The 20013-nt window shown below is 37.9% G+C and overlaps 1 protein-coding gene across 3 annotated transcripts in view; it reads left to right on the top strand.

Annotated features, from left to right (window-relative positions):
• Window positions 1–20013, top strand: part of JADE3 (jade family PHD finger 3) — a 142661-nt gene that overhangs the window by 87295 nt on the left and 35353 nt on the right. For all 3 annotated transcript variants that reach the window (XM_070290194.1, XM_070290195.1, XM_070290196.1), the window contains exon 4: window positions 5296–5453. In XM_070290194.1, coding sequence (XP_070146295.1) covers window positions 5296–5453 — 158 coding nt within the window. The remainder of the gene's footprint in view (window positions 1–5295; window positions 5454–20013) is intronic.

The following is a 20013-nucleotide window of genomic DNA, read 5'->3' as shown; positions in this document are numbered from 1 at the left end:
TTTTGAGAAATATATCATATGGAAAATAATGAAATATTTTAGGAGGTTGAAAAATACTTGGTTGTAGTAGTCTTTCCAGAGCTAAGGTAGGATTTCCCACAGAACCCTGTTTCACAGAGGCAGTAGTTGAGCACAATTGTAAATTGCTACCTCTTCTTAACCACTGTCTCATTAAAGGCACTCTGGTAATTTATAGAGATGGTTCAGAGTCTTCAGCAAAATGGTGATTCAGTTTCTCCCACTGGCCACCCAGAACACTGAGCTCTGTGCAAAATATGTTAATAGATATGTCTGTGATCCTCTCTTACTTCCTTATACAAAGCATTATGTAATAAACCTCCCATTTTTGTTTCCTATAGACTTAGCTTTCTCCCCACACAGTACCCAATTAATTGGCTAGGATTCTTCATAGGAAGGTCATTTTGTTACCACTTCATCACCAGCATGTTCAGCGTTGGTTTCCTATTCAGGTCATATTATTAATTCTAAATCTTCCCTAAATGAAACCAATAGGTATTTGTAGAGTTGTCCCTGCAAAGTAGCAAATGGAATGAGTCCTTATTCATTTAAACGACATCATTGGAAGGACTGATGTTGAAGCTGAAACTCCAATACTTTGGCCACGTGATGCGAAGAGCTGACTTATTTGAAAAGACCCCGATGCTGGGAACAATTGAGGGCAGGAGGAGAAGGGGACAACAGAGGATGAGATGGTTGGATGGCATCACCGACTCAATGGACATGGGTTTGGATGAACTCCGGGAGTTGGTGCAGAGAAGGCAACGGCACCCTACTCCAGTACTCTTGCCTGGAAAATCCCATGGATGGAGGAGCCTGGTGGGCTGCAGTCCATGGGGTCGCTAAGAGTCGGACACGACTGAGCGACTTCACTTTCACTTTTCACTTTCATGCATTGGAGAAGGAAATGGCAACCCACTCCAGTATTCTTGCCTGGAGAATCCCAGGGACAGGGAAGCCTGGCAGGCTGCCGTCTATGGGGTCACACAGAATCGGACACAACTGAAGCGACTTAGCAGCAGCAGGGAGGCCTGGCGTGCTGTGGTTCATGGGGTCGCAAAGAGTCGGACACGACTGAGTGACTGAATTGAACTGATTATATGATCGTTCAGTCCTGTACTTTGTGAAATGTCAATTTAAACAGACTACACCAACTGAGAATTAATTGCTTTATTGTATCATACTCTATACTTCAACTTTCATGGTAATGATGACCCTATATGCGAGACAGGAGAAGAGACACAGATATAAAGAACAGACTTTTGGACTCTATGGGAGAAGGCGAGGGTGGGATGATTTGAGAGAATAGCACTGAAACATGTATATTAACTACCATATGTGAAATAGATGACCAGTCCAAGTTCGATGCATGAAACAGGGCACTAAAAGCTGGTGCACTGGGACAACCCTGGGGGATGGGATGGGGAGGGAAGTGGGAGGGGAGTTCAGGATGGGGGACACATGTACACCCATGGCTGATTCATGTCAATGTATGGCAAAAACTACTACAATATTGTAAAGTAATTAGCCTCCAATTAAATAAATTAATTTTTAAAAATGTCTTGAACTTGAGAGGTCAGAGAAAGCAACCCAATAGTGTTAAATTCACATAATGTTCTCCATTTATTGGATAAATCAAATAAAAAAATCACCAGAAAAAAAAGAATTCAGCAAGGTGGCAGGATATGACATTAACATATAAAATCAATAGCTTTTATAATCAAGTGGAAGATGCCTAGGCACGTTGTAATGTAGGAAGTTTAAAAAGTACTCAAAGAGTGGGATGTGTCAAAAGTGCATAGGTGCAAGCCAGCCTGAAAGAGCTCCCAGTGACCAAAGGTAGAACAATTTCAGCATCAAAGTAATTAACAGTAATACTGAATTATAACCCAAAGAATAAAATAGATCCATGAGGTTCTGGGGGCTTCCCTCATAGCTCAGTCAGTAAAAGAACCTACCTGCAATGCAGGAGACCTAGGTTTGATCCCTGGATTGGGAAGATCCCCTGGAAGAGGGCATGGCAACCCACTCCATCTTGCTTGGAGACTCCCATGGACAGAGAAGCCTGGCAGGCTTCAGACCATGGGGTTGCAAGAGTCAGACACGACTTAGCAACTAAAACAACAAACCACCACATGAGGTGCTAATGATATAAATAAATAATTGAATGAATGAACAAAAAAATAGGGAGAAGGGGCAGGCATTTTTTTTTTTTACAGAGGAATTCCAATTCATAAATGTAGGGCTGGTAGAACTGAGGAAGATAACAAATCACCATTAGAATACCATAACAAAAGTAATAACTTTTGCAGGGAAGAAATATATCTGTCAATGCTAAAATTAGTCCATGACAGTTTGAGGAGAAACAGGGTGTTTTTTATCATCTCAAGAGTACCTCCTTGAAGATATTTATTAAGTAGAAAGGAAAATATAGTAACCTAACAGCTGAGAAAACCAGCAAGACACACTATCTTAACCAACTGATCAAGTTTAACATCACCACTAAGATGACATTGGCATCATACATTCCTTATATAATGGGATAAGAGAGTCATAGCATCCTTTCTGTGGCATTTTTTGCTCAAAAATGAATAACCTCAATCAAATCATGAAAAAATACCAGACAAACCCAGACTGTACAGACATTATATAAAGTATGTGACCGATGCTCTTCAGAAGTGTCAAGGTCTGGAAAGAAAAGGAGAAACTATCACAAACTGGAGGATACAAAGGAGACATGACAAGTACTGCAAAATGTGATTCTGGATTGAATTCTGGAACAGAAAGACATTAGGGGGAAAATTAGTTGTAGATGAATGCTGATTTCCTGGTTTAGGTATACTCTGGTTATACAAGATGTTAACATTAGAGGGAAATATAAGAAGGATATATGGGATCTCTGTATTATTTTTGTAACTTCTCTGTAATACTAAAATTATGTCTACGTAAATAATTTTAGGACATTGTACAGGAGACAGGGATCAAGACCATCCCCATGGAAAAGAAATGCAAAAAAGAAAAATGGCTGTCTGGGGAGGCCTTACAAATAGCTGTGACAAGAAGAGAAGGGAAAAGCAAAGGAGGAAAGGAAAGATATAAGCATCTGAATGCAGAGTTCCAAAGAATAGCAAGAAGAGATAAGAAAGCCTTCTTCAGCGATCAATGCAAAGAAATAGAGGAAAAGAACAGAATGGGAAAGACTAGAGATCTCTTCAAGAAAATTAGAGATACCAAGGGAACATTTCATGCAAAGATGGGCTCGATAAAGGACAGGAATGGTATGGACCTAACAGAGGTGGCAAGAATACACAGAAGAACTGTAGAAAAAAGATCTTCACGACCCAGATAATCATGATGATGTGATCACTAATCTAGAGCCAGACATCTTGGAATGTGAAGTCAAGTGGGCCTTAGAAAGTATCACTACAAACAAAGCTAGTGGAGGTGATGGAGTTCCAGTAGAGCTATTTCAAATCCTAAAAGATGATGCTGTGAAAGTGCTGCACTCAACATGCCAACGAATTTGGAAAACTCAGCAGTGGCGACACGACTGGAAAAGGTCAGTTTTCATTCCAATCCCAAAGAAAGGCAATGCCAAAGAATGTTCAAACTACCGCACAATTGCACTCATCTCACATGCCAGTAAAGTAATGCTCAAAATTCTCCAAGCCAGGCTTCAGCAATACGTGAACCGTGAACTCCCTGATGTTCAAGCTGGTTTTAGAACCGGCAGAGGAACCAGAGATCAAATTGCCAACATCCGCTGGATCATGGAAAAAGCAAGAGAGTTCCAGAAAAACATCTATTTCTGCTTTATTGACTATGCCAAAGCCTATGACTGTGTGGATCACAAGAAACTGTGGAAAATTCTGAAAGAGATGGGAATACCAGACCACCTGACCTGCCTCTTGAGAAATCTGTATGCAGGTCAGGAAGCAACAGTTAGAACTGGACATGGAACAACAGACTGGTTCCAAATAGGAAAAGGAGTGCATCAAGGCTGTCTATTGTCACCCTGCTTCTTTAACTTCTATGCAGAGTACATCATGAGAAACGCTGGACTGGAAGAAACACAAGCTGGAATCAAGATTGCTGGGAGAAATATCAATAACCTCAGATATGCAGATGACACCACCCTTATGGCAGAAAGTGAAGAGAAATGAAAAAGCCTCTTGATGAAAGTGAAAGAGGAGAGTGAAAAAGTTGGCTTAAAGCTCAACATTCAGAAAACTAAGATCATGGCATCTGATCCCATCACTTCATGGGAAATAGATGGGGAAACAGTAGAAACAGTGTCAGACTTTATTTTTGGGGGCTCCAAAATCACTGCAGATGGTGACTGCAGCCATGAAATTCAAAGACGCTTACTCCTTGGAAAGAAAGTTATGACCAACCTAGATAGTATATTCAAAAGCAGAGACATTACTTTGCCGACTAAGGTCCGTCTAGTCAAGGCTATGGTTTTTCCAGTGGTCATGTATGGATGTGAGAGTTGGACTGTGAAGAAGGCTGAGCGCTGAAGAATTGATACTTTTGAAGTGTGATGTTGGAGAAGACTCTTGAGAGTCCCTTGGGCTGCAAGGAGATCCAACCAGTCCATTCTGAAGGAGATCAGCCCTGGGTGTTCTTTGGAAGGAATGATGCTGAAGCTGAAGCTCCAGTACTTTGGCCACCTCATGCGAAGAGTTGACTCATTGGCAAAGACTCTGATGCTGGGAGGGATTGGGGGCAGGAGGAGAAGAGGACGACCAAGGATGAGATGGCTGGATAGCATCACGGACTCGAGGGACATGAGTCTGAGTGAACTCCCGGAGATGGTGATGGACAGGGAGGCCTGGCGTGTTGCGATTCATGGGGTCGCAAAGAGTCGGACATGACTGAGCAACTGAACTGAACTGAAATAATTTTAAAATAAGGTGATAGCTAAATAATTACAAATTATCATAGGATACTTATTGATTAATTTGAGAGAGTTAAGGATTTTTATTTTACAGAGACTTTTTTAAGAGTAACCTGTACTGTTGATTTAAATTCAAGGAGCCCAAGAAAATTCAGGAAAAACCCCTTTACTCTTTATTAAATCCAGAATAAGCTGACTTTCCTGTCAATTCTTCACACCCTTTCCAAATAGAAGTTGATCTGACCATTTAGGAAGTTAGAGATGTCTCTCTTGCTGGAGTGCAGAGTTGGTGGGGATGGTCTTTTTAAAAGGAGAACATTAAATGGTGTTAATTCCATAGTAATGGTCTTCTCAAGGTGTGTGCAATGTCTTAACAGGTATTCCGGAAGGACCTTATCAGTGCCATGAAGATTCCAGACTCTCACCATATTAACCCTGACAACTATTACCTCTTCACGGATACATGGAAAGAAGAATGGGAAAAGGGAGTCCAAGTACCAGCCAATCCAGACACTCTTCCACAGCCTTCCGTCAGGTATTTTCATGGTTGTATCTTTGATTTAGGGGATGAATGCTCTTATAGTAGTCTGTGAGTTGCTTGAGGGGAGACTTTGAGTGGCTAACTATACATTTATAATGCTAAGTCACATACATGTTCAGCAATTCACTCAGACCAATGGTAGATTATACCAGACTAAGATAGGTCAGTAGTCAGTCAGACTCTTTATTTAGGGATATAATATGTATCTATTCACAGGATAAAACTGTTTGAAGTCCAATCTGAAATTATGATAAGGTTTTGGAGACCAAGATTTCCCAGTCTGACTCAACAATCAGTAGCATTTATTAGCCTTTGAAGAGAAACAGAGCACTAATTACATAACCCTATAATAACCCTATAATATATAACTCCATGAGAAGTTGCTTCATTTTAATAGGGGCCTCATAGTGATAGCATCTGTAAACAGAGGGCCAAAACATACAGAGTTTGTAAAATGCATAAACCCAAGTAAAAGGGGATAACTGGAATAATTGGGTTAACCATAAGCACACAACCTTCCTTTGCAAAGACTTGAGAAGAAGTTTAAGTAGGAGAGTATTTTTTGCCAAGAGGACATAGTAAGTTTAGCTCTTCAAGAGTAATGACTAGTTTTGGAAGCCATTTTTTCCTACTGGTCTTTGCCAGTGTTTTGCATGAAGGCCAGCATGAAATAAAATGCTTGGTATAAGTTTAAATGAATGAGTGAGGGAAGGAAGGAATAGCATCAGATAAAGGGGCCGGTGGGACCTCCTGGTTACTATGAGAAATTGTACATCTCATTGTACAGCTATCTATTTCTAGTACATATTAGGTTCTTAAAGATCAGAGACCACATTCTTGAATTTTTGGTCCCTAGCATCAGGTTCTTGGAGAAGGAAATGGCAACCCACTCCAGTATTCTTGCCTGGAGAATCCCAGGGACAGAGGAGCCTGGTGGGCTGCCATCTCTGGGGTCACAGAATCTGACACAACTGAAGCGACTTAGCAGCAGCAGCAGGTTCTTAGGTCTTAGTCATGTTCCAGAAATGCTTATCAAATCACTTCTAAAAACACAAGCCCAGGCTGTCCCACCCACAGAGAGACTGTCTATTCTCTGTTAAGAAAAACTTCAGTCTTGCCCAACACACATACTTACCCTCACTAGCTCATCATCATTGCCACAATCTCTAGAAATCACAACAATATCATGAATGAACATAAGAGTCAGACATTTTCATGTCTTTACTGTCAGTATTTTTATATACTGTTGCAGTGACAGCAAGAAGCCTAGACTACCACCTTAAACCAGTAATAATCATGTATCCCTCTCCTTCCCATCTGTGGTAGTATCAGAGACTTTCACCACTCCTTAGAGGTGATGAGGATACCTCCCCCTGCCACATGGTATCAGTGAAGACCATATAAGGAGCAGTGGTAAGGTTATCAGAGAAAGCAATGGCATCCCACTCCAGTACTCTTGCCTGAAAAATCCCATGGACGGAGGAGCCTGGTGGGCTACAGTCCATGGGGTCGCTAAGAGTCAGAGACGACTGAGCGACTTCACTTTGACTTTTCACTTTCATGCATTGGAGAAGGAAATGGCAACCCACTCCAGTATTCTTGCCTGGAGAATCCCAGGGACGGCGGAGCCTGGTGGGCTGCCGTCTATGGGATCGCACAGAGTCGGACACGACTGAAGTGACTTAGTAGTAGTAGTAGTAGTAAGGTTATCTTACCAATCCCAGCAAGGGAGGTATCAGTGGAGGCCTGGTGAGAAGCAAGAACTCTCAGCCTCCCCCAGTAGTAACAAAGAATTCCTGCCCCTGAATGTCAACATAGGCCAAATGGTGAACCAGGACTTCTACAATCACCTAACAGTGATGAGGTGATATCCTCCCCAACCAGATCTCCAGCCAGAGCAGTGTCAGAGGAAGCCAGTAAAAATAAAAGGTTTAAAGAAGATCCAGAGTCTTGTAGCATAATACACAGGTTCCAGTGGAGGAAAAACACTCATATCAAGAACTAAAAAGATCTCAACTTGATCAAAGATAATCAGTAGCTGCCAGTACCAACGTGACAGAGATAGTAGAATTGTCTAACAAAGATTTAAAAGGAGCCATCATAAAAATGCTTCAATGAGCAATTATGAACACACTTAAAGCAAAAGAAACAGTAGTATATCCCCCCTCTTTCATACCTGATACGGGCCATTTTTATCTCCTTTTTTACTTGCTATAGGTTGGTCATTTTTACTGACCATTTCACAAAGCCATCTTTTTATCATGAATTAATAAACGTATTCATTGTCTTGAAACCAAACAGGCCCAAGTTGCTTTCTGTTTATCTGAGTCAGCTCTCTATAAACTCATTTCTCTCAAACTTGCTGTGTAATAAAAACCAAGATATTTCGTTTCTTCTTTGCAATTAACAAGAGATGGCAAAGGGCTCAACCCTCTGAATCAAAGGGTTCTTGATTCAGAGTCAGAAACTACTACTTCTTGGGCAGAAGGTTCATAGTCTCTTGCGTTTTCAGTCAATTCGATATCTAACTCATTATTACTATCTATACTGTAATCTATTTTTTCAAGGAATCGAGGTTCATCTTCATCCAAAACATAAGTAGTAGGGCTAGTTACTTTGCAGCTCCATTCAATCAAGTCATTTTCAAAGTCAAGCAGACTGGAAGGCAGATTATATTCAAATGGGGATATCAGTCTTTTCAAACACGATAGGCCAACACAAAATTTTGCTCCTATCTCTTCCAATTCTTGAGTACCAATCTGTAAACCCTTATATGTTCCCTGATCACAGCCACACAAAGTACTCTCCATGGTATAGCTTCTTTGTGCTTCTGTCTTTCTCCGAACTACAACATGTGCTGTAGATTCTTTAGATTTTTCTACTGCGAAGCTATATAGCTGCTCATGCAAAATGCTGGGGCAGTATGGCTCAGAATCTTAGGCAATGTTCGGTATCCCACATGTTCCACAGCATCACATGAAGCTGCATTGTCATTCATATGCCACACTGTCTGTTTGGTGCTGCAGCCATACATAAATAACATTCTTCTTTCAGGAGTGGCCATGATAATCACAATAAACCAGTGGTAAGCACTTCACTGCAGCCAGGTATTATAGCAGACCCTTGACATGATAAATTGTAGAATGTAAATCTGAATTTGGAGTTTGGTTTCATTATCTTTTCTGTTTTTAATTTATTTCTGCTCTTATCTCTACTACTTCAATTATTTTACTTGCTTTGGATTTATTTTGTTCTTCTAGTTTCTTGGATGGGAGCATAGCTTATTGATTTGAGATATTTCCTCTTTCCAATATGAGCATTTAATGTTATAAATTTCCCTCTCATCACTGCTTTAGCTATGTCACAAAAATTTTGATGTGTTATATTTTCATTTTCATTCACTTTAGTGTATTTTTTCCTTTGAGACTTTTTCACTTTTTTTCCCCTTGAGACTTCTTTTATTTAAAAGTGTGGTTTTTACTTTATTTGAGTATTTTCTTATCTTTCTATTACTGATTTCTAGTTTTTATTCCATTGTATTAGAGAACACTCTGTATAATACCAATTTGTTTAAATTTGTTGTTTTATTTTATAGCCCAGGATATGGTCTATCATGGTATATGTTCCATGGGTGCTTGAAAATAATGCCTGTGCTGCTGCTGTTGTGTGGAGTATTCTATAAATGTCAGTTCAATTCTCTTAGTTGATAGTGTTGAGTTCTATCTCCTGGATGATTTTCTGTCTGTTCTATCACAGAGGTTGAAGTCTCCAGCCATAATCGGGAAGTTATTTTTTCTCTTTTCATCCCAATCAGTTTTTGTTTCAAATATTTTGTATCACTGTTGTTTGGTGCACATATATTTATGATTGCTATATTTTGTTGGTGAATTTATCCTTTCTTTATTATGTAATATTCCTCCCCATCTCTGGTAATTTTCTCCGCTATGAAAGCTACTTAATCTGATATTAATGTTGTCACTCTTGCTTTCTTTTCAGTAATGTTTGTATTTATATCTTTCTCCTTTATTTTACTTTTGACTGATTTATATGCTTCTATCTTAAGTGTTTTTGATAGCATATATTTGAATCATTTTTTAATCTATTCTGCCAACCTTTGACTTAATGTGTTTAGACCATTTACATTTAATGTAATTAATGATATGTTAGGGCTTAAGTCTATCCTAACAGACTTTTATTTTATTGTGTGTGTATATGAGTGTTCTCTGTTTTTTATTTTTCTCTTTTGTTTTTCCTGCCTTCCTGGGGGTTATCCAAACAAATTACCACAACTTACTCAATGTGAAATAATCAGTTGAATAGCCTCATAACTATTAATGAAATTGAATTTGTAATTAAAAACTCTCCATAAAAATACCTCTAGGCCCAGATGGTTTCAACTGGGAAATTCTACCAAACACTTAGAGAAATAAAAACTGATAATACTGAAAGAGAAATTTGAATCAAATTCAATGTAGTTATAGAATAAATAGTTGAACATGGGAATGTGGATATACTGTTGCAATTTGAGGCTCTAGATATGCAGCTAGAGGAACTTAATGAAGGCAGACATACAGACATGAAGAAAGTGATTGTGATTAAAAGAATGAAGATGTTCCAGATAAAATGATGCCAGAATAAAACTCACATTAAAGGAACTCTCAAAAAATTTTACAGCAGTGAAAGCACAAAGGACAAAATGTTGGAAACTAATCCAAGTTCATAGAACAGTATGACAACTTTCCAGGACATAGAAGAGTTGCTTATTCTGTTTCATAAGTTTTGTAAATTAAGAATTAAGCACTGTGCTCTTAATAAGTTTTACAAAGAGATAAAAGAGTTTAAATTCTCAGTGTTTCAAATGATAGGGTATTAAATGCATATTGGTTTTAATATTTTATATTTCCCTATATAATATAGCCAACAATAAGGGAGTAAAATGTTTTGACAAAAATTTCAAAGGTCACTGAAAAATCATAATTTCCCCAGTGATTATTAAGATTGCTTTTCACAGTTTCATGCACAGTCATTTTTACGTACAATACCACTGTGCAAAGTGAGGACTACCTGCTTTGGTGACAGCAGATCATTGGGTGTTTTGGAAGTGGCCAGTGGAGCAAGAGGATATGAGAACTTTTAGAGGTGATGGTTATATTTATTATCTTGGTTGTAGTTCTTATTGCACAAATTTATGTGTGTGTCAGAACTTGTTAATTTGTACATTTTAAATATATGTAGCTTGATATGTCATTTATACCTCAATAATGTTAATAAAAATATCATCCATATATAATTATAAAAATATGCAATCAAAAAAAATATGCAATCATCACAAATAGAGGAGTGTGTAGATGGTAAGAAAATGTGGTAGTGGGCACATGACAGCACAGCAGTATGTGATTAGAAGAGAAAAGGAAAGACAAGAAATGTGACTATAAGCTACTTAAGAGCAGAAGCCTTACTGCCTAATAGTAGGTTTTCAGTATACATTTATCATTGTAAAGAGAATAGGATAAAGGAAGCAAAGAGGAAAGTGGGTGGGTTTTAGGAAAGAAAATTAGTAAACAACCAAAAGATATTATAGTTGACCCTTGAACAATGTGAGCTTGAACTGTGCAGGTCCACTTATATGTGGATTTTTTCAATAGTAAATACTATAGTAATACACAGTCTGCTGTTGTTTGAATCCACAGATCCAGAACCACAGATATGGAGGGCCAACTGTAAATTATATGTGAATTTTTGACTGTATGAGGTGTCAGCACCCCTTACCCCTGTCTTGTTCAAGGGTCAACCATACATTCCTACAAGCATTTTATGAGGATTCCATTTTCTCATCCTAACCAACACTTCTATTTTTTAAATTATAGCTATCCTAGTGGGTATGAAGTACATCTCATTGTGATTTTGCATTTGCTTGTTGGCTAATGATGTTGAGCATCTTTTCTTTTTTATTATTTATTTATTTGTTTATTTTTGGCTATGTTGTGTCTTAGTTGTGGCACCTGGTCTCTCTAGTTTTGTGGTACAGGCTCAGTAGTTACCCCTGGGCATGTAGGATCTTAGTTCCCAGACTAGGTATTGAACCCACATCCCCTGCATTAGAAGGTAGATTCCTAACCACTGGACCACTAGAGAAGTCCTAACATCTTTTCTTTATGTGCTTATCAGCCAGTTGTATGTTCTTGGAAGAGAGCTTTTGTACTTTGTTACAAAGAGAAGAAGCTTTTATGTGGTTAGCAAATACAATGGTTTTTTTTTTTCCTTTCCTGTGAAACATTACTGTTCAAACTGTAAAGTGAAACATGTCAGTTCATCTCTTTATGTTCTGTCATATTCACTTTGGAATGGCTGCCTTTGGCTGCTGAAAATCTAGCCTTTTTGTGAAAAGGGTGATGATGTCCCCTGACTAGCAGTTGTAGAATGTTCCATTTTTACTTGATGCATCCATGCATACCTCCTATGTATATCTCTTCTTTGGGGAAATTATTCACATCTTTTGCCCATTAGAAAAATGTGTTAATTTGTCTTTTTATTGTTAAATTGTAAAAGTTCTTTACATAGTCTAGATACAGGTTTTTTACCAGATACATGATTTGTGAATAATTTCTCCCATTCTCTGGGTTGTCTTTTCACTTCATTGATGGTGTCCTTTGAGGCACAGAAGTTTTTAATTTTGATGCAGTTCAGTGTATCTATTTTTTTCTTTTGGTTGCTTGTCCTTTTGGTGTCATATCTAAGAAATCATTACCTAAACCAAGATGAAGTTTTATACCTAGAATTCTTCTCAGAATTCTGTAGTTTTAACTCTTATATTTGGGTCTTTGATCCATTTCAGTTTATTTTTGTGTATGGTGTGAGGTGTTAAAGGTCTGACTTCATCCTTTGGCATGTGGATATCCAAGTGTCCCAACACCACTTGTTGAGCAACTTCCTTTTTGAAAATGGACACTATATCCCAACGTCAACCACCTTGGTTCCACCAGGCTGCTAAGAAAGAAAGCATGGTTCTTGAATAACCAAGAAATCCCAGTTCCATTTTTTTAAATCCCCTTTCACAAATCTACCAAACTGATTTTTTTAGTTATTCCTATTTTAAACTGAGATGCTAATTTCTCTACTGTCCTTTCACTCTGTCCAAAGATGCTACTTTTTCCCACTATATAGGACAATATCAGATATGTTCCTTTTTATTGGTTAATTTTATAACTTTTAATGTTAGTGTTTCTTTTTATATGTTTTTGTTGTTTTTTCATAGATTACAAATTTCCTAGCAGTTAAGGAGGTGCCTGGTAACAGTGTGGTTATTTACACTATTGAGAGAATACTTAGTTTTTGAAATTAAAAGATGTAGCTTTATTCTCAAAATAAAGTGAAGTATTTTCTTCTGACACAACTGCCAAATCTAAACAAATGTAAATGTTTCATAACAAACCCTTGCTATGATTGCATTTAAATTTAAAACTAATATTTTCAATGATTATTATATTACTTTCATATACAAAGAAATATTCACAGGGTGGTTTATGCACATAAAACTCAAAACCTGCACCTCAAGAATCAGTGCTAGATTCATCTTTGGAATAGTGATTTTAGTTTTGACCAAACATTATTACGTTAAATTAATATTGTTACATTAAAAAAAATAAAAAGAAATGTTCACTAATAGTTATTTAATTATAAAAATTCTTCCTGCCTCCCAAACTTAAAAAATTAATCTGTGTGTAAAAGCATGAGGATATTCCTTGATTTTGTGCTAAATGTTTTTAATAAAGAATGTTGCAGCAGTTCACAATACCATATAAAAAGTATCAGAATGTAAAAATAAAAATCTTTTAATATATTATTTTGAGTTGACTCCTCCATATTAGTTTTAGTAAAATTTAAACCTTGTTGGTTGGTTATTTTCTACTGATGGATATCTCTAGAGAGAATATCCCAAAATATAAATCTGTTAGAGAAATTTAAGAATGAATCTAATGTAATACAATAGTTACTTAAGTGGAAACAAACATGAAAATACTGGGAAATAACTTTTAACCATTATGTATGTATTAGTCATGATAGGCCAAATGCTATAACAAACATCTCCAAGAATCTCAGCATCTTAACACAATGAAGGTTTTATTTTTGCACATGTCTCCATCCAGTGTGGGTTTGGGATGTCAATCATCTCTGCCACTCACAGTCATTCAAAGACTCAGGCTCTTTTTGGAGTGCCTCCTCTATCTGCTAGGTCTTTTCCCACTCTTCCACCCACAAACTTCTAAATCCAGTTTGCAGGAAAAGGCAAGACAGCATGGAGGGTGATGCAGGTAGATTTGGAGGGGGTCTAGACTTTGAAGTAGATGATCCACACATATGCTATTAGCCAGAACTCATTCATATGGCCCACCTAACTGCAAAGGGTACTAGGGAATGCAGCCTTGCTATGTGCCTAGATGGAAGACATCTAGGGTTTGGTGAACATATTAGCATTTCTCTCTTACACTTTGGTAGTGGCATTACAAACTCAAAGCTACATGAGCACAGGAGCCTTACTGATTTTATTCACCACTGTAACCCTCTAGTTGATGCTATGATGTGTACTGCCCAGATTCCCATTTAGTATTAGGACCTGTCCACATGATCAGGATAGCCTGACTTCTTACATGGCAGCTCTGGGCTCCAAGAGTGAGTATTCTTAGAGATAAGAAGTAGAAGGTGCCATTCTCAAGGCCTGGGCTCAGAAAATTGCACAGTACTACTTCTACGATATTTTATTAGAGCAGTCTCAGACTGAAGAGGAGGGAAATTGACCCTACCTCTTGACAGGACTATCAAAGGATTTGTGACTATCTTCAGCCCATCACAATAGTAATGTTTGTAATGTTTGTATTTGAGTTACTTGTCTTATTGCCTACAGCCAGATTAAGTCAATCAGCTAGAGAAACTTAAATACTAATAAAACTAAACATGCTTTTTATTTATTATCTAAGTCACAAGATTGTCAAAATACTTCAGAATTGTGTTTTCTAATGGACTTATAGAAGAAATTTTGGATGTATATGAATTGACATGTTTCTTGGGTCCTAGAATTACTCTTATTCTTTGCTGTAGTAACTGAAAAGGGATGGAAAAATATACAGCAGATAGGTGAAGCAAATCCTTTTAGAATTGTTCTGGCTTTCAGGTAAGGTTTTCCTCTCTGTTCCATTGTTGTTTCTGCAATTCTCTTGTCCTTTAGGATAGTGTAGTATGTATATGTGGTGATTGAGGTGAGGGGTACAGAGAATTATGAAACAGAGCCATCTTGCACTACAAGTTTCAGCTGTTTAGATAAGCCTGTTCATTACCACAGGAATTTTTTGAAGTTAAGTTCAACAAATAAAAACGATAGTAACACCATTACATGTTTTTAAGGTAGACTGGATGATTTTGATGCTCATCAGTGATAAGCTTCAGATAGTTTTTGTTTTGTTTTCATTTGTTTATTTAAAATAATTTCTTTCACAATACGGGTCCGATGGAAGGAAAACAATGCTTTATGTTTGTTTGAAAGGAAGCATGCATTATAAGTTATATTACACATAAATGGTTAATGTTGTATGTGTGTGCTTGTGTGCCCATGCTCACTCTCTCAGTCATGTCTATTTGTGGCCCCATGGACTGTAGCAACCAGGCTCCTCTGCCCTTGGAATTTTCCAGGCAAGAATACTGGAGTAGGATCCCATTCCCGACCCAGGGGTGGAACCCTCATCTCTTGTGGCTCCTTCATTGGCAGGCAGATTCTTCACCACTAGCACCACCTGGGAAGCCTTAGATGAATTATTAATTGACTTACTGTAGAAACAAAAACATCAGAACACAAATATTAACTGTATGTGTGTGCTTATACAACATGTACATGCTGCTGCTAAGTCGCTTCAGTCGTGTCCGACTCTGTGCGACCCCATAGATGGCAGCCCACCAGGCTCCCCCGTCCCTGGGAGTCTACAGGCAAGAACACTGCAGTGGGTTGCCATTTCCTTCTCCAGGGCATGAAAGTGAAAAGTGAAAGTGAAGTCGCTCAGTCGTGTCCCACTCTTCGCAACCCCATGGACTGCAGCCTGCCAGGCTCCTCCGTCCATGGGATTTTCCAGGCAAGAGTACTGGAGTGGATTGCCATTGCCTTCTCTGACAACATGTACATATGTATGTACAAATAAATGGGAATATTCTGTAGCTTGCTTTTTTCAGTTAACAAGTATACTTCTGAGTCATTAGTGATACTGAAAGAGAGGATGATTAAATACCCAGAGAGGCCCCTATTTCTCCTTGGAATGTAAATGTTTGGTTAACTAGGTTACAGACAGCAGTACTTTCTTCACTAAACTCTAGACTCAAATAGGTAAACACCAATGCAGCATTTCCACTTGGATGTCCAATAGACATCTCGGACTTAAAATGTCCCAAACTGAATTACTGTTCTTCCCAGACTAGTTCCACCTGTAATTTTATACATTTAACTGATAGTAGATTCATTCTTCCTGTTCAGTCTTTCAGACCAAAATTCATAGAATCATCTTTGATTCTTCATTGCCTCATACCCCATATTCAGTATCAAAGGGGATCCCCTTGGTTCTACTTTCAAGATATATCAGATTTCATATATATAAGTCAAAGGAAGAATGGCCCCTAGTGATATATGGGAGCACAAGCCTACCTCCCACTCCACTGCTGTATTTCACCATCATACTTCTCTCACCTCTCTGTACTCTCCTTGCCCCACTCTTCAGCTCTTTTTCCTTTCTGTTTTAGGCAGCAGCAGTCCACCATTTTGCTTTCAGTTATGAGAATCAATAAAGAGTACTTTTATATACACATCCATCTTATTTAAAGTTTAAAGCAGTCTTTTGGTGGTTTTTCCAGTTACTATTGCTCTATAAATTGTTTTTTCAGTTACTGTTGCTCCCCAACTTATTGTCAGGCAACCATGTTTTTATACTTATAGGTTCTGTGGGTCAGAAATTCAGACAGGGCACAGTTGGGATGGTTAGTCTCTGCTCTATGATGTCTAGGGCCTCAGTGAGGAAGACTTGAAGTTTGGGGTGACTCAGTGGTTGGGGGCTGGAATCATCTAAAGGTTTTTTCACTAACATGTCTGCTCCCTGGGCTGGGATGATGTAAATATTGCATGTGGCCTCCCCGTTTGATTTGGTTTCCTCATAGCATGACAACCTCAGTGTAGGCAGACTCTTCACAGGCCTTAGGTACAGGGGTCCATATGCATGTGTTCCAGCAAACAGGGTGAAAGCTGTTTTCCCTTTTATGACCCAGCCTTGCAATTCTCATAGCATCACTTCTGCTGTATTCCATTGGTGGAAACGGTCATATGCCCTCCCTGATTCAAGATGAGGGGAAATAGACTTCACCACTTGGGGGAGGGACAGAGTCACATTGTAGAAGAGCATGTGGAATTTTTTAAATACCATCTGTCATAGAGGTTATAATTGTACTTTGTTTCATAGATGAGACATGGAGTCTTGCAGAGAAGCAAGAGTGGCAAGATTAACAAGGGGCATCTTGGGAAACTATTCCTAGGGATATTATTAAAAGGGACTTCTATTTAGTTAGCTTTTAAGACATTTACTCAAGCCTTTTAAAAGTCCATGATGTTATGGTATTTGTGCAATTTTTGTGCTATTCACAAATGATTCTGATCCACTCATTAGGAAATGAAGTCTCTTTAATAATAGTCTCTCCCTGTTAAATATTTAGATCAACTGAAGACTCACTGAGGACTCAGTGCACATAAAACACTGGAAGAGGCTATAGGTCAGCTTAGAGTGGTTCCAGCTTCCTTTTAATGCCTCTTTAGTGTCACAGCAGTGTTCACTAGGCCAGAGGTTAGCTGACCTACCCTGAGGAGCAGGTGGAGAGGCCTTCTTTCTATGAGGCTAAGCAGGTGTGGTTGTGGGTCCTTTGACCAAAATTGGTCATCCAGAAAGTTATTAGACTTTCATTTACATTCAAACATCCAAATTTAAAATTGCACTTACTACATCACCCTAACAAAATTGCTCATACCTCTAGGCTTGTGTGCTTTTGCTATGTTGTTCAGTGATCTGATGACCATTCAGAGAATGTCCCTCTACCTAGCGTATAGTGGCCAGAGAAGAAAATCACCAAGAAATGATCCTGGGAATTCCACCAGCTATAGCAATATAATGTGTACTTGAAGATCTTAAAGCTGAATTTTACAAAACCCAAAGCAATATTTTTTCACTTATTGTTATAGACCTTCCCTCTATCATAAGAATTTCTCCTTGTGGGTATCCTTTGGCATTACTGTTTCAGCCTATAATTTTTTTTTTATTGTCATAGGCTTAGTTGTTAGATTCAGACATATGAAAAGATGAATGAGATATCATCATCATGTTATAAATTTTGCATTGAAATATACACACAGAAAGATAACTAATGCATAACTGTATAACTCAGTTTTCATGATACACTTCTTTAACCTCCACCCAGATCAAGAAATAGAGCATTATCAACACCCAAGAAGCCCTCCTTCTCCTCCCCACTGACTTCATTCACTATAGGTGACAGTTTTGCCAGTTTTTAACCTTCATCACTGAGATTGGGTTGTTTTGTTCCTCATTATGGTTGTGAGATTCATCCATGCTGTTGCATGTAGCATTTCATTAAGTTTCACTTGTGTGTAATATTCCATTGTGTGAATATACCACACTTTATTTATCCATTCTGCTTTTGATAGATATTTGGGTTGCTCTCAGTTTTCAGCTATTATGAAAAATGCTAATATGGACATTTTTGTTCATCTTTTAGTGCATGTATATATATATATATATATGTGTGTGTGTGTGTGTGTGTGTATGTATATATATGTATGTATACTTTTTAAAGTATATTCCTAGGACTGGGTTTGCTAGGTCATAGGGTATGCATATGTTCAGCCATAATATCTGCTGCCAGATAGTTTGCCAAAATGATTGTACCAGTTCACACTTCCAGCAGCAGTGGTCTGTTTGCTGCATTTCCTTACAAGCACTTAGTATCTTCAATTTTTGGTCAATCTTTTCAAGTTTAGCCATTCTGGTAGGTAATGGTGATTATGATTTCAGTCTGCATTTCTGTATTAACTGATGAAGTTGAGAACCTTTTGAGATTTTTGCCATTTGGATAGCCTTATTTGTGAAGTGTCTATTCAAATTTTTTGCCCAGTTTTTAATTGACTTATCTGTCATTTTCTATTTGATTTGTAAAAGTTTATTATACACTGTTGATAAACAGTGTTTCCAATCTCTTCCTTTATGGTTAGTGACTTTGTGTCTTACTTAAAATATCTTTGTCTATCCCAAGGTCATAAAAATATTCCTTTTTATTTTCTTCCAGAAGCTTAATAAATGTATTAGTTTAAATCAAGAACATCTATAGGTCTACCTTGTTCCATAGGAAATTTGAGGCAATTAAGATGAATAGATAAGCAAAATATTATTCCTTTTAGAAAAAGATGAATCTTGAAAAAAATATTCTATAATTACCTCATAAAGCATGCGCCAAAAAGCACAGCATATTTAATCTCATAGACTGTGGAGAATTCCTATGCATGTCTTGGCCTTTTCAGTTGGGTTCATTTCAGTGGGAAGCAGGCCTCTGATAGCATTTCCCAAATTTTTAGCTTCCATGAATTATTTTAGAGTTCCACTTTTTCCTCAAATATTTTATTGCCTTTGGCTTTAAAAGCTCCGTATGGTTTTTAAAAAATTAAAATATGTGATTGCATGTAGTTAACAACATGCATTATTTGGAATCATAAGTTTCTAGAAGAATGCTTAGGAAATATTCACTCTATATTTACAGAGTGGACTGTGCCTCTGTATATTAGGTTGGTACAAAAGTAAATTGCATTTTCAGACCATGAATTTTAAATCATTATAACTAGGCTCAAACACATCTTTAAATTAATCAAAGTAGGAACCATTACAATCAACACATTTTTGCTAACGAGAAATAGGTTTGTTTTTTCCTGTAGTGCAAAACTCCATGCTTCAGGATTCAGTGAACTCTTGGAAAGTATTCTCTGCCTTGTGCTGGTTGTGGAAGTGTTTTCCCTGAGAAAAGTTGTCAAGATGCTTGAGGGAAGTGGTAGTCGGTTGGCGAGAGGTCAGGAGAATATAGCAGATGAGGCAAAACTTGATAGCCCAATTTGTTCAACTTTTGAAGCATTGGTGATGTGATGTGCAGTTGGGCAGGCATTGTCGTGGAGAAGAATTGGGCCCTTTCTGTTGATCAATACCAGCTGCAGGCATTGCAATTTTCAGTGATCTCATCAACTTGCTCAGATGTAATAGTTTTGGTAGAATTCAGAAAGCTGTAGTCAATCAGACCACCAAACAGTGACCATGACCTTTTATTGGTGCAAGTTTGGCTTTGGGAAGTGCTTTGGCACTGCTTCTCAGTCCAGCCACTGAGCTGGTCATCACTGGTTGTCATATAAAACCCACTTTTGATTACACATCACAATCTGATCAAGAAATGGTTTGTTGTTGTGTAGAATAAGAGAAGAAGA

The sequence above is a fragment of the Ovis canadensis genome, chromosome X (genome assembly GCF_042477335.2).
Source record: "Ovis canadensis isolate MfBH-ARS-UI-01 breed Bighorn chromosome X, ARS-UI_OviCan_v2, whole genome shotgun sequence".
Lineage (NCBI taxonomy): Eukaryota > Metazoa > Chordata > Mammalia > Artiodactyla > Bovidae > Ovis > Ovis canadensis.
Note: the sequence above shows the minus strand (reverse complement) of the source record. Positions and strands in the feature narration are given on the sequence as shown.